The 14,254-nt window shown below is 54.0% G+C and overlaps 1 protein-coding gene across 1 annotated transcript in view; it reads right to left on the bottom strand.

Moving 5' to 3' along the window:
* The window catches only part of PLXNA4 (plexin A4), a 432,314-nt gene that overhangs the window by 48,355 nt on the left and 369,705 nt on the right, over positions 1 to 14,254 (bottom strand). Inside the window, exons 15-21 of the mRNA XM_001498268.7 lie at positions 12,269 to 12,405; positions 10,895 to 11,059; positions 7,873 to 7,966; positions 7,095 to 7,334; positions 6,287 to 6,433; positions 5,375 to 5,609; positions 2,271 to 2,413 (exon numbers count right to left, since the gene is read on the bottom strand). Of these exons, the coding sequence (XP_001498318.2) occupies positions 2,271 to 2,413; positions 5,375 to 5,609; positions 6,287 to 6,433; positions 7,095 to 7,334; positions 7,873 to 7,966; positions 10,895 to 11,059; positions 12,269 to 12,405 (1,161 nt within the window). The remainder of the gene's footprint in view (positions 1 to 2,270; positions 2,414 to 5,374; positions 5,610 to 6,286; positions 6,434 to 7,094; positions 7,335 to 7,872; positions 7,967 to 10,894; positions 11,060 to 12,268; positions 12,406 to 14,254) is intronic.

A 14,254-nucleotide genomic window follows, 5' to 3' on the forward strand; every position in this document is an offset into this window, starting at 1 on the left:
TGAATAATTATTTCAACTATTCTGAATGCTTGAAATTTTTCATATTAAATGTGGGGAAAAAATAAAACTTATATGCTTAAAGGTAATCTACTTGGAATTTTGAACTAGCAGTAAGTGGAGAATAACTTTATGTGCTCACCCCAGTTGAATTCTTATATTGATTATTCTCCAACCCATCCACAGAGGGTATGGGGATGTTGAAATATAATCTCCCCCCCACCCACTGGCAATGTCCACTCTAACTCATGCAGACACACAGACATCCAATTATTTAATCATACAACATTTCCTGCATGCCTACTACGTGCCAAGCCCTCTGCTGGAAGCCAGAATTACAAAGACAAATAAGATACGGCACAGCCTACACATCCAATCGCGCGCGCGCACACACACACACACACTTGTCCTTTCCTTTCCTTCCCTCCTCTGTCTTGCTTTGACCAGGAACTTGCACACTCTCCAGTGGGCTAAGGACGCTAGTATTTTTTTTTTTTTTGAGGAAGATTATCCCTGAGCTAACATCCGCTGCCAATCCTCCTCTTTTTGCTGAGGAAGACTGGCCCTGATCTGTACCCATCTCTTCCTCTACTTTATATGTGGGATGCCTGCCACAGCATGGCTTGACGAGTGGTACTAGGTCTTTACCCGGGATCCAAACTGGTGAACCCCAGGCCACTAAAGTGGAACGTGCAAACTTAACCACTGCGCCACCAGACTGGCTCCTAAGCACCCTAGTATTTTGAAGCAAGTAAAGATGAGACTGGAGAAAAATGAGTGGAAATCAGGAGGAGCAAAGGCAAGGAGAGGAAGAACAAGTATGTGGACAGATAGAAGTCTCATGATCCAGATGGCGTTTTCATTTGTGTATATGACACACGTTTACACGACTATGCATGTATACACGCACAGACATGCAGAGGGAAGGGGCGCATCATCAACGAGGACATGGAGCCGACAACCTCCAGCCCCAGAAAGGACCTTTCGGTGTCCATCCACCGAGGAGCCACGGAGAGCCTCCTCCAGACAGAAGTGACCGTGCCCTCACTATAGACACATGCACACATAAAAGTGCACACACACTTCATTCAACAAACAAGCATGGAGAAACGTGAGTGGGCGCCGGAGTCCCCAGGTCCTTGCTGTGTTTACTGCAGAGGGGCACAGCCCTTCGTCCCCTTGGAGAGCCCATGCAGACCCTCCCTCCGAGGGTACCTGCAGAGCCACGTGGCTCCTGAGCGGAGGGTCTGTTTTTATTTTATGGACAATACAAATCCTGGAATTAGTCTTATTTTCCTTTGAGTCTTTGGCTGCAGATTTTCGATCCTATCTAATACGTATCCAGGGCCATAAGGCATGACACTGGCGTAGCACCTCAGAGGTCAAGCGCACAGGCTTGTCGTTGGGAGAACTCTGAAGCCCACTGCTGGACTCAGACCCTGGACCCACTCCCTCCTAGCTGGGCCCCAGGGCTCTCTACACCCTTAGTTTGTCGCCTGTAAAATGAGCGTACCTCCTTCGGAGGGCACTCGGGAGGTTAAATGGATGGATGCCTGTCAGGTACTTACAACTGGACCAGGCTATTAGTCAGCAGTCAACTCATAGCGATTATTCCTTATGATTATTATTTTGCCCTGGTTTCCTCCTTTATACTTTTCACTGTTCTATGGTATTTATCTTTATAAGTTATTCCAAATCCCTTTCGGAACAAAGCATAATATGAATATATGCATAAGCCAGATACTACACTAGACAGTAAGTGGGATAAAATGTTCAAAAGATGAGGTCCCTGCTGGTACAGAAGACAGTTCTTATCATTCACATTTCCGCCTCCCTTGCCAGCACATCACTTATCCTTTCCACACGTACTTACTGAGCACCAATTCAGTGATGAAATCCCTTACATCGTGGTGTCTTAAACAAGGGCCCATGAACTCCCCATGTTTCTCGGCCAGATTTCTTGTTTCTGTGTGTATGTACAGTTTTTCTGGGGAGAGGGTCTTCAACGCCCATTCAATTCTGAAGGGATCCATGACGCCCTAAGATCTGAAGCCCTACTCCCATGACGCTCCGAAGTTCCCTGGCGTGGCGTCACTTCCCCCAGACGGACCGGCTGACACCAACAAGCAGGGGGACCTTGAGTAAGCTGTGTCCCCGCCCTGGTCTCAGCTTTCTCACCTCCTAAATAGGTGGTTGGACTTGAAGGTCACCAATATCTCTCTCTGCACTAACACGGTGATGGGGGAGGGCTGGGCACTGGCACTGCTTCTCACCTCGAGGTCCCGGAGGACAGGGTGGTCTTCAATCCCCGGGAACAGCACCCGCATGGTGTAGGTTCTGTAGTCCAGGAAGGGAATCCCAGCTCCGTCCAGGTCACTGGTTAACTCATGGATGTCCGTCTGCAGCTCGGCAAAGGCTGGCACAAAGAGAAGCCCATGAGACTGCTGGATGGGGCAGGCCTGAGAGTTATCCTGACTCGGAATGCTTAGAGCACTCACACAGGCCCCGAGGAGACCTGGGTGATGGGCTGTGGGTGTGCAAGAATAAGAAGGGGGGAGGTTCTACGTAGCTGGGGTGAATGACGTAGACATGGGAGAAAGATGCAGCACGAGGAAGTGTGTTTTGAGCCAAATCTCTTCCAAAGCATAGATGGGGTGGGAGGCCATCTGCAGATCTGTGCTGCTGGGGCCAGGGGGGCCTCCCCATGAGGTTGAAGGACTTCAGTTTGCGAAATGTGCTGAGGGGGCAGGAGGGATGTACAAGGACAGAGGGAGGGAAGGGAGAGGTTCCAGTGACGGAGGGTCTATTCCTGATTCTGTGTTTAATCCTAGGTTTTCTTATAAGCGTTAAGAACAATTTCTTCTGGAGTCCCAGTTCTGGCCCACACAGCTCACTGAAGCCATCAAACTTCCAAATGGGGCCAGATGAAGGCTCTGCCACACTAACACATTCCTTCTGTATAAATACGCAGGGTGTATCTCTGTCCTTCCTTTAGCAAGGTGATGCTACTCAATGGAGAATGATGAAATGCATGTGGGCACCACTGTCTGTGGGGGCAGCTCAGGCCTATAGATGGTCACAGAGCTGCAAGACCCCACCTGGCCCCAGGAAAGTACGGAACGCAGCCTTAGGCTATCACAGAGCACCAAAGCTGTGACCACATTCCATCTGGGGCGCATCCCTCCTCCTGGGCTGCCTCTGCCATGGGAAATAGTCAGAGGGGATGTGCTCAGCTCTTCCCTGCTCTGCCTTTCTACTCGGCACATGCACACACCCACATACACACATGCATGCATGCACAAACACATGCACACACACAGGCACACACAATCAGGATGGATTAACACACGCTGGCAAAGACGAACAGCCAGTGTACATTGACTAAACAATATTTCCTTCTAATTATATAAACAAAAAAATAGGAAAAATATACTTTGTGGGCTCAGAAGAGATTCACAAGCCCTATGTGGCTCTGGAGGCCTTGACAAGCCACCCCTGGGCCCAGTGGGCTCTGCAGATCACAGGGACATAACACAGCCGCCTGGGCACTGTCAGCAGGGACCTCAGGCACCCTGTGGTGCTGCCGTCAGCCTTACAGATCCTGGGTTTCTAGGCCTTAAGGATCCCAGTGCTTGTTGTTTGACAGAAAAACAAGGATGCCACCCGACCCCCTGGAGAGGTTCCTGCAGCCCTGCACCTCTGCTCTGGTCATACTGACCCAGGGGCTCCTGGGCAAGGAAAGTGCCTCTGAAGGCAGAGCAACCCTAACGCATCCAAGTGGAACTTACACCCCTGTGTGGTCGCCTGTGTGTGCCAAAAGGGGGTCAGTAAGCCTTTTTGGCTTGTACTATTACCAAAAGCCCCAATGAACACTTATGGATGTCCTAAGCAAGGACATGAGTGTGTGTGTTTGTGGGAATGTGTGCATGGGCGTGGGGGGGTGTGTGCCTGAGTGTATGGATGAGTGTGAGTACAGAAGTGATGGAGCGTGTGAGCACGTCAGTGTTTGTGGGCATGTGTGGGAGTGCATGCACATGAGTGTGTGTGTGTGTTTATATATCAGGAGGTCAGGGCTGTGATGGGCCCAGGCCGGGCCTCTTTGGAGCGTCTGTGTGGGTGACATCCTGGCTCACTATCAAGTCTTCAGGAAGTCCCCTCCCTGGACCCACGCAGCCCTGCAAATACTCCAGAGCCCACTCCAGGCACCCCTGGAAAATACCTGATGGCTAATCCTGCGTGCACTTTGCTCTAAGGCTCCCTTCCCACCCAGGCGGGATCGCGCTCCCCGAGCTGGGAGCCTCCACTGACTCCTTCGGCTGGGCTCCCTGCCTGACTGCTAATTCCCCCTTCTCTGGAGCATCCTGAGAGGCACCTGGCGTCACACGCCCCCTCACTGCCCCTCCTGGTGCTCAGCGGCAAGGAGGAGAAGGAGGGAGCTGGCTTTTTATCCGTCTGCAGCCTTCCTTCAAGTCACCCAGCGCCTCCAACATTCAAAGCCTCGCGCCTGCCACACATAAAAGAGATTCTAATCACTACACCTAATTAGAGGAAAGAGTACATTGCGGAGAAAAAAATTAAGCTGCGTAAATATAATAAAAGGCAGTAATTAACAGTCCCACAAGGCGGATGCTGTGCTGACAGCTGAAGGATGTGGAGAGGGGATGGAATGGACCCACTTCCCCATCGGAGAGCATGTGGCTGCCCCGCGGGGAATGTGAGCGCCCTGGGTACAGGCTGGACTTACTCCACGGATAAACCTACAGCAGAGAACGGGCTCAGAGCCTCCCAGGGTGACTCGCGGAATGCTATCCTGGTGGTGACAAGAGTCTGACTCCTACATTTCCTTCTTGGATTTAGTGCAGCTGATTTTGCTTCATGGTGGTGTTGGTGACTTTTTAAAAATACAAGCTGTGAAACACTCTTCTTTCTAAATCTCGGATCAGCCCTACAACCTCACCTTCCTTCTAAGGAAAGAGAGCTAAAGATTGCTTAACTGTGTCATATCAAGACACCTGAAGGTCTCTCTGAGAAGAGGGCATAAAAGCCAGTTGGCCAGGATTCTGGGCTGGAAACAGCTGCAGTGGGGTTTGGAATGATTCCAGTCTGACTGGGGAAAGAGGTGAGGGGACACCATGAGGGAGGGGGAGGAGGCCTTAGACTCATCTGGCCTTGCCCGGGTGGGGCTTGCTAGGATAAGGATTTGGTCTGCGCACAGGCTCAGAGACCAGAGTTAGGAAGGACACCGAGCCCCCAGTACTGCCCATTGCTGCCCAGCCCGCTGCTTGTGTGTGAGATGATACACACACACACACACATACAGGTGCACTCACACCCCCAGCCTCCAGCATGGGGCCATGGTCCCCTGGCTGCTCAGTACCTTCCTTGCACTCCAGGGCCACGCGGGACTCCAGGTTGTCCATCTGCATCTGCAGCCGCTTCAGCGTGAGATCGCTTTCTCGGGACTTGCGTTTGTAGGCGATGAGCACGGCCACGATGAAGATGATGAGGAGGCCACCTGCCACTGCGATGCTGACGATTGCGGGCAGGCTGAGAGGGCTGTCTGGGGCGATGTACACCATCCCCGGGGAGTACTCCATGCCACCGACACGGGCCTGCAGGGCACACCAGTGAGAGGGAGCTAGGTGTGGGGTCAGCATCCTAGGGAACAGCCTCAAGTCACTGATAAACTGGTGACCAGCGTGGGATGAGGGGAACGGCTCAGGGAGGAGAATCATCACTGGTTGTAGAAGCAGAAGAGAGGGCATATAGGGGCAAGGGAGGGGGTCTGTGTGGTTCAGCATAGGCCTCCCCCACAACTGGAAAAACCACACGTTCTCTCATTCAGGAGTTAACATGGTCATCTTCATCAGCAAACAGCACACAAGTGGGATCTCAAAGTCTAACATGACATCAGTGACCGGCTCCTGAAGATCCATCCCATTGTAAGGATGGATGACTGAGCACAGAACATGCTCCTGTGGACCACCCCGGGCCAACAACGGTCCTCTCCTGGAAGGGTCTAATGCCAGTAACAAGTGGTTTAGTCCCTCGTGTAATGCTATTTTGCATTGCCCTTATTGTAGCACCAGCCAGTAAGGAAAGAATAACAACACAGAAGAAAGAAGTAGGACAGGGAGAAGGAACAAGGGGTGTAGGGTAGCTAGGAGAAAAGTTTGAGGCAGCCAGAATCCCCTCCTGGAAAGCCCTGGTGGCCCTGGATGGAGCCGGACCATTCACACCCCAGTATGCCTAGTGCCTGTTCCATCTGGATGGCTCCCGTCAGCCTCACCATCACTTTGTGCCTGCCGATGAGATTGGGGGACTCGCAGAGCAGCTGTGCATCCGACACGGTCACGGTGCAGGGCTTCTCCCCGACCAGCACAGTGTAGTTCAGCTTCACATTGCCCCCAGCCACAGGCGGGATCAGGTTCTTGCCCTGGATGGACAGGAAAGACCCAGTTCCCACCCCGTAGTCAGGACCACAGCTCCAGGCCGGCTGCCATGTCCTCCCACCCAGAGGTCCCATCCTGCTGGTGAGCTGGGGGAGAGGCCACCTTCTGTAATAAGTCCAAAAAACTTGTGGCACATAAACCACCATACCCCCTTCCCCAGTGAGAAATCAATAACTCTTTTCAGGTTATCCCAAATGCAGCCTCAGAATCCTTCTCAACACAGAGCTGTAGTCAATCACTACCAGTTGAGTTAAATTAATTTGTCATATGAGTTAAAGTCAATTTGCTATCCATGCTCCAAAGAAACCTTATATTGTGGTTTGCAAAGGGCTACAGAGGAGAAAGCAGTACAAGCCTCTGACCTCCCAGGTGCTAGATTCAGGGGACAAGCAAATCTTGGGAGTCACATGGCCAGGGTGGGTCCAGCTGCCCTAATCAGGTCTCCAAGGCCTGTCAAGAGAGTGTGCCTCTCAGTCCAGACTCAGAGAGTGTTGACCATACTCCAGACAATAACAACCTCTGACAGGGACTCCAGTCTCAAAATCTGGCAGGAGCCCCTGACTTCTGGCCTCTGTGACTTGCAAGGCCTCCCCTTCCACACAGCAGCTCCTTCTTCCCACCTCCCGGCTGCCAGCTTCAGGCTACCTTTAGGATGATGGGCGTGCCGGGCTTGAGCTCCAGGATTCCCGAGGGACCAAAGGCCTCAAACACAGGGTTGGGATAGTAGGTGAAGTTGGTCTTGTTGAGGATTAGCAGGGACTGCACGTTGTCCAGGATGAAGCCAAACTCCTCGGGCCTCTCCGTGAGGTCGGACTGGTGGTCGGGCCCCAGAGCGAGGGCCGGGGCCTGGCAGGTCATCTCAGTAGAGTTCAGAACCTCACAGAGCTGTGGAGGAGCCAGGCAGGGAAGACCATGCAGAGCCTGTCCACACACCCACAGTCCCAATGCACCCGCTGGGTCTCGCACAGCGCTGTCATGCAGCACAGCACTGATACGGGACAGTTACGGATGGGTCACGGCTCCTTTGCAGCCAGGACCACACGACCTGGGCACTCAAGGAATAAGCTCTGCAGCTGGTACCCGGCTCCGCTGTGCCCATAGAGGGTGGCAGTGCCTAGGGCATCTTTAAACTCAGCAGCAGCACGGGGGAGGGGGGCTGGGGGGTAGTTGGAGGGATGGAGGAGTAAGGGTATCAAACCCCCGAAACCTCAGAAGTGACTGCTCCCCCACGCCTGTACCCAAGGTGTAAAATGCCCTCAGGGCTGCTCGTCCATCCCACCGGCCCAGCACCTTGGGGTGTCACATGTGGTGGGTCATCGGTGTCTGGGGTGAGCCTGCCTGAGTACTTGGGGAGCCCCACACCCTTAGGAAAGCAACACGCTAAGTAGGCAGCCCCCATAACCCCTGCCAGCCCTGGACTCACATTGATGTGCTCCTTCCCCCCATGCTTGGCACGGATCTGGGGGTTCTGTATGAGGTCCAGATGGGTCCCCCACACGGCGATGGGTGTGTTTCCACTGGCCAGGGAAGAAAGAAGAAGGCGTGTAAATACAGGCACAGAAATAGCAATGGCACTCGACAATGATGGTGACGATGACAATCAAACAGGCTGAGCTCCGACATTAAAGATGATGATGACTGGGAGGCATGATAATGTTCACAGGGACAATGAGGACAAGCTGACTGAATAATAATAAGGATGAGCTCTCAGCAGCCAAGGGGAAGACAGTAATGACCAGATGTCCATGGCTGTCCTGCGCTGGGCTCATTCGGCACATGGACACCCCGTGGAGGCCGGGCCGGCAGCACAGCCCTCTTGGCTCCCCGAGGCCTCTTGACCTGAGCCAGCCGCTTCTCCGCAGCCCCCTGGTGTCTCCTCCCCCAGCCCTTACCCATCCCAGGGAATTTTTTCACACTGGCCTTGGCCTAATGGAAGCTTCCAGACTGTCCCCCACCAGACCCTGCAGGGACAGCACAGTCTCCTCCCCCAGGGAAATCACACTACAAATTCTCAGTCTGCTGAGACCTGGGAAAGGCAGAGACCCAGACACTCAGGAATCTCTCTAGGAACGCAAATGTGAAATGCTCTGGGACCAGGTCTCCCGCACCCTGGGGGTCAGCCAGAGGACTGGATGAGGAAGGCCCAGGAGATGCATCTTTGTGTAGCTCTTCAAAGGGAACCTGCATGCCACTGTCCTACTCCAGGGCAGCAGGGAAGCTGACATGAGGTGAGGGCTCTCTTCCTTGGGGGCTACTCAAAGGAAAGGGACCGATCACTTTATCCACAATCAAGGAAGTATCTTCGAGAAGAATCCTACTATCTAAAACAATTAAGTAGTTAGAAGCGTGGTGGGTAAAGAATCCTTTATACCCACATTCATTTCCACACTTTTATCCATCTGCCCATCTTTATACTTCCTTCCCTTCCTGTTGCCCTCCACCTGCCCCTTTCTCAGGCACACACACACACTCACCCACACGCACACGCATGCAGGAAGCTTCCTGTGAACCCCGGAGAGGCTTTTCTGCCCATGGCAGTGTTTGGGAATGAGCTTCCAGTGTCCGGCCATCTCCTGATCTTCTCAATCATCAAACGCCTCCCATCACTGCCCATTAGTAACCCAGCTGCTGTAAGGAGTGTGAAGCCACGTGTCAGTTGGCAGACATGGTTAACTGCAGCAAAAATGCTGGAGCCTGCTGGCCGACTGGGAAAGTGCCTCCAGCCTCCCCCTCGATGCGAGCATGACTCGGGTTGGCTGCTAAGTGCCAGGAAGGATGACACCTCTATTTCTGTGACAATGACAGAGGGAGAACTGAATTAAACCAGGCTGTGAATTCCTTAGGGAGTTATAGGCTTTATCTGGGCACGGAGGGCTACGCCAACTTCCTGGACTCACAGGCCTTAGGGGCAAATCCTGGAATAGCTTTCTACAGGCTATTTTCCTCTCTTTGTGCCTCATATTCACCCGCTTTAAGATCATGACCAAAGCTGATACGGTTTGGGCCTTAGAGAGTGACTGCTGAGGACCACAAAGTCTCCCCTCAGCCAAGGCTGCCTTTGTTTGTTTGGGTATATGGCCGGGGGCGGCAAACTCTGTAAGGGGCCAGAGAGTAAATATTTGAGGCTTCCCAGACCACATGGTCTGTCGCAATTACTCAGTTCTGCTGCTGTGTGAGAAAGCGGCTATAGACAAAACATACACCAGTGAGCATGGCTGTGTTCCAACAAAACTTTATTTACAAAAGCAGGCAGACAGCCAGATTTGGCCCCATGTCCAGAGTTTGCTGACTCTAGTTCACAAGATTGTTCTCTGGACTGGGCTTGCCCCTGCCCCCTGTCTCAGTGTGTGGAGACCACATCTTCCTACTGTGCGTTTACACCTCACTTAATTCTCTCAGCACCCTGTGAGGGAGTTGACGGATGAGAAACGCTGGACTGAGGGAGCTTCATTAACCTTTAAGGTCATAGTTGGTCAGCAGTGGAGCTGGGCTAAGCCCACTTCTTCTGATCCCAAACCCTTGCTCCATTCCCCCCGTGGCCCCTGACACAGCAGGTTTCCCACCCGGGGCCTTGATGCCAGGATGCCCTCTGCAGTGGCTTCTCATTACGATGCACCCTCCAGGTTCTAGAAAGGCAGACTCATGCTCTCTGCATGAAGCTCCTCCCCTAAGGTGAGATGCCACCACTCCAGAGACCCAGCGAGCAGTCAGGCCCCCGGGGATCCTGGAGTTCCCAAGCGCCAGCCGGCTCTCTCAGGAGATGTTTGCCTGGGAAGATCATGCAACTGGGCCAGTCAGCTTGTGAATGACTGAGTGAGAAGCAGCCCCAGAGGGTCTTTCTACAGCAGCATGGACCTGGCTCCCTCCTAGGACCTGTGTTTTCCGTCCTCCTCTTGGGCACTGGGGGAAGAGCAGGGAAAAGACCCAGTCCCCACACCTAAGGAGTTTGCAGGCAGTTAGAGATCAGACAAACGATGGCAGACAGCTACAGAAGCCCAGAGGACCAACGTCTGAACCGGACCCTGATGGTCAGGGCACACTTTCCTTCCAGAGCAGGTCAAGGAGAAGACGGGTCTGATCTTACTCTTTCCCCTACATCCCTCGGCAGAACTGGAATTGTGGCCCATATTTGCCAGAAGTGAGGTTCAAGGAGAGCAGGCCTGATATCCCCTGACAGTCACTGTGAGATGGAATCATGGCCTTCAAATGTACCCACCAACCCTCAAATTAGGGGCTGTGAGCTCTTGCTGGTCAGAGCTTGGCCTGTGGGGCGGGGTTCCACTCAGAGGTGCTCTCAGCGGAAGGAGGGAGCCCTAGGACGAAGGTCTGATTTGGGGCTCTAAGCCAACCCCAGTTTATTGGTCTCCAAAGTAGGACTGGGACCCTAAACTCTCCTTGGCTTTTGAGAGCTGAAGAAGGGCTATTGGGGGCAGGGCCGCTCCTACCTGACGATGCTCCACTCTGGCTCGATCCGCACGATGGTGGGATCCTCCACGTACTGGAAGACCAGGTCCTGGTGGATCTTGGCCCTGTCCACCTGCACCGTCACCTTCATCTCCAGCACCTCATCTGAGGATGTGGTGTTGCAGACGATGTAGGACGGAGAGCGCCTGGAGGGAGGGAGACATGGGCCAGGCTCCTAGGTGTCAAGGAGGCATGGTGGTCCTGTGTCAGGGCCCTCCCACCCCCTCCCTGTTCGCCAGCCTGCTCAGAGGCAATGGGTGAGCACCGCCAGAGATATAAAGCTCCGAGAACTACTGACAAAACTCTCCTTGACCAAACTGTAGACAGGTTCCTCTGAGCCCTCTCTTTGACCAGGCCTTGTCCTTGGGCCCTAACTTCAGCCTGTCTTGCCCCATTTTTAGCAAGAATCCTTCTAAGTGAGTTTAGCAAGAATCCCCCACCCTTGATATCTGATCAAGTTCTTCATCCCTCTCCCTGGATGTCTCACCACCCTGGCCTGCCTTCAGCAAGAACCCTGTTAAGTTGATTTAGCAAGAATCTCCCTACCCTTGACATCTCCTCTTAGTAATTTTGCATCCACTGGCCCCTCCGCCGGCTCGTCTTTGCTGCTTTTGGAGTCAAGCCTGATTTTTTTCCCTATTGTGATAGTCCTGACCCCTATTGCAATAGCCCCGAATAAACTCTCTTACCATTTTACCAAGTGTCAGAACAATTTTTTCTTTAACAGCATTAACGCGAGGCCTGGCCTGGCTTGACTTCAGATCTGTCCCAGCCCTCAGCTTAGCTCTGTCCCGGGAACACCTCTCTGCGGAAACTCGTGCCTGCTAAGGGACGGTTCCCCACCACATCTCTGCGAGTCCTGAACTAGAGGTGCCTCCCGCCTCGCTCCTGTCCCCCGCGGCACTCCTCGCTCAGGGAGGGTGGGCCCTTCTGGGGCTGGATGGTGGAAGCAGGGGAGAGAAAGTGGGCCGCCCTTGGAGGTCCAACCTCAGCCAGCTGGGCAGCTGTCCCACCCAGCTCTCGGCAGTCCCAGCTGGCTCTGTAGCAGCTGGAGAGGAGCCAACGGGCCCTAGATTCCAAACCGTGTCCTATGGAACCCTGGGTTCTGCACAGAGGTCGGTCTGGGGGCACCAAGGCTAAATGGCGGGCAACAGCATAATGGGCCCACCCACGGAAGGGGTACCCATCAGGTCTGCAGACCAAGCCAAAACATCTGCCCCCAGGACACCCAGAAAGCCCTCTCCCGAAGAGAATGGCACCTTCGCAGGGAGGAGGAAGCACATCCGAGAGGTTGGCAGGAAGTCCGCCACCCTGGGCAGCCCCGGAACCCCGGAGCCGGCCTGGAGGTGCCTTACCTGTGGAAGACGCAGGGCTGCTTCCCGAACATCACCACCACATTGCTGCCTGCGTTCAGGTTGGTGCCTGTGATGGTCACTTGGGTGCCCCCGGACATGGGTCCCCGGCTGGGCTTCAGGTCTGAGAGAGTCAGCGTCTGTGTAGGAAAGGATCTGATGTGATACACAACTGGGACAGGGCCAGAGGAGGCAGCAACCCTTTCCCGGAGCTGCCTTCTCGAATCTTCAGTATGGGCAGCCTCCCAGAGAGCTGGCACAGTTTTACTAGGCTTGTATGGATGGGCAACATTCTGGACCCTGAGAGTTTGCACTTCTGTATTAAAAACAGTAATAATAATAACACCTGCTATGTATCATTTTTCAGGTGGCAGGCTTTATATCTTCATCTATATATATAATTCAATTGCCCAATCAATTCTACAAGGTAGGTATTATTACCCATTTACAGAGGTGATTCGGAGAGGTTAAGCAAAGTTCCCAAGGTCACACAGCTAAAAAGCAGCATGACTGAGATCTGACCCCAGAGCTCTGGTTCTTCACCGCCTCTCCAGTCTGTGGTCTCCAGTCTTGGTTGCTTTTGGGAAGGTGATTTGCCCCTTCTACATGCCTCTCCAGAGAGCTGCCCAAAGCGCCCAGCTGCCAGAGCAACGGGATGTGAGGGCCCCAGGGAAACCAGGGTGGGGGTGGGGAACGAAGAAGGGTCAGCGGGTTGAGACTGGGGCTGGCGGCAGGGGCACCTGTGAGCTGAGGATTTGGCGTTCCAGCTTGTTCTTTGATTAGCATTTTAATGGAAAAACTTTCCTCAGTCCCAGGTGAGAAGCCAGCATCTGCATTTAAATGAACATTTCTCTCTCCCGGGCCGCTTGAAGAATTCTGCACCGAAAGTGGGACCTCCCCGGCTCCAGAGCGGGCAGGCGACCTCCCCGCGGAGAGGCCGCCATCAGTGACCCCGCGGAGGGGAAAACAAGGCCCGCCAAGCCCGCACGCCCGCCGCCTGGCACGCGCGCGCCCACGTCCGGGCGCAGGGCACACGCGCGGGGACACACGCTGACCGCCGCGCCCGGCGTCCGCCCCCGAGCAGGCGCGCTCGCGGCCCGCGCGCCCCGCCGCCCACGTGGTCCCCGCGGATCCCGAGCCTGGCATCGCTGTGGCGCCCGCAGAGCTGAGGCAGGGCTATTCCGGCTCTGCTACTGGCTCAGCCCGAGACCCGGCGAGGGTGGGGTGAGGCTGCGCAAAGAGCCTTCCTTTCTCAGCTCTTCCTCCATCACGCTGTGAGACTCAAGCCAGTCACTTAACCTCTCTGATCGCAAAATCAGGGGCTGGGTCAAAAAGTGATTATCCGATTCTGTAATTCGGAGACGCCTCCCACAAGGGGTGCCTTTGCCCCGCTGTCTGTAGAGGGAGAGTCTCAGACCTGGGTCCTGCTGACCTCCCCAGAGAGGGGAGGGAGGTGAGTGAGTGAGGGGGTGTGTGTGTGTCCGTGCCCAGGGGCTGAGGCAGGGGTAGTCCTAGAGATATAGTCAAAACTAGGGAAGTTAAGATATAGGGGGTGAGGGCAAGAAGAAAAGGAGAAGGGGTGCCCTGGCAGCCTGTGGGTAGGGTTCTCAGAAGGGGTCCCAGTGAGCACCCTGCTGGCTTTGCAGTGGCTCCTGTTGGCAGCCGGGTGCAGAGGAGTTTTTCTGGGGGTGAGAGAGGATGATACAAACACACGTTTTAAAGTTGGGAGAAACTATTAATTATTCAAGTCATGCTTCATAAATATTTCACGGTGAGTTTGCACGGGGAATCAGGCTCCATGCTCTGCCATCTCTTCACTTGGCTCTCTGGATGGAGGTGGAGGGACGGGAGAGGCGCTCCCTGCATGGAGATCTTTAGGGACAGAACTGGTGACGAGGCCAAGAGGGCTAATCAGGGGTCCCTTGGCCTTGGCGTTTGGGTTTTGGGTAAATACACCCACACATCAGAGTCTGGGCTGATTTGTGGGGG

The sequence above is a fragment of the Equus caballus genome, chromosome 4 (assembly GCF_041296265.1).
Source record: "Equus caballus isolate H_3958 breed thoroughbred chromosome 4, TB-T2T, whole genome shotgun sequence".
Taxonomy (NCBI): domain Eukaryota; kingdom Metazoa; phylum Chordata; class Mammalia; order Perissodactyla; family Equidae; genus Equus; species Equus caballus.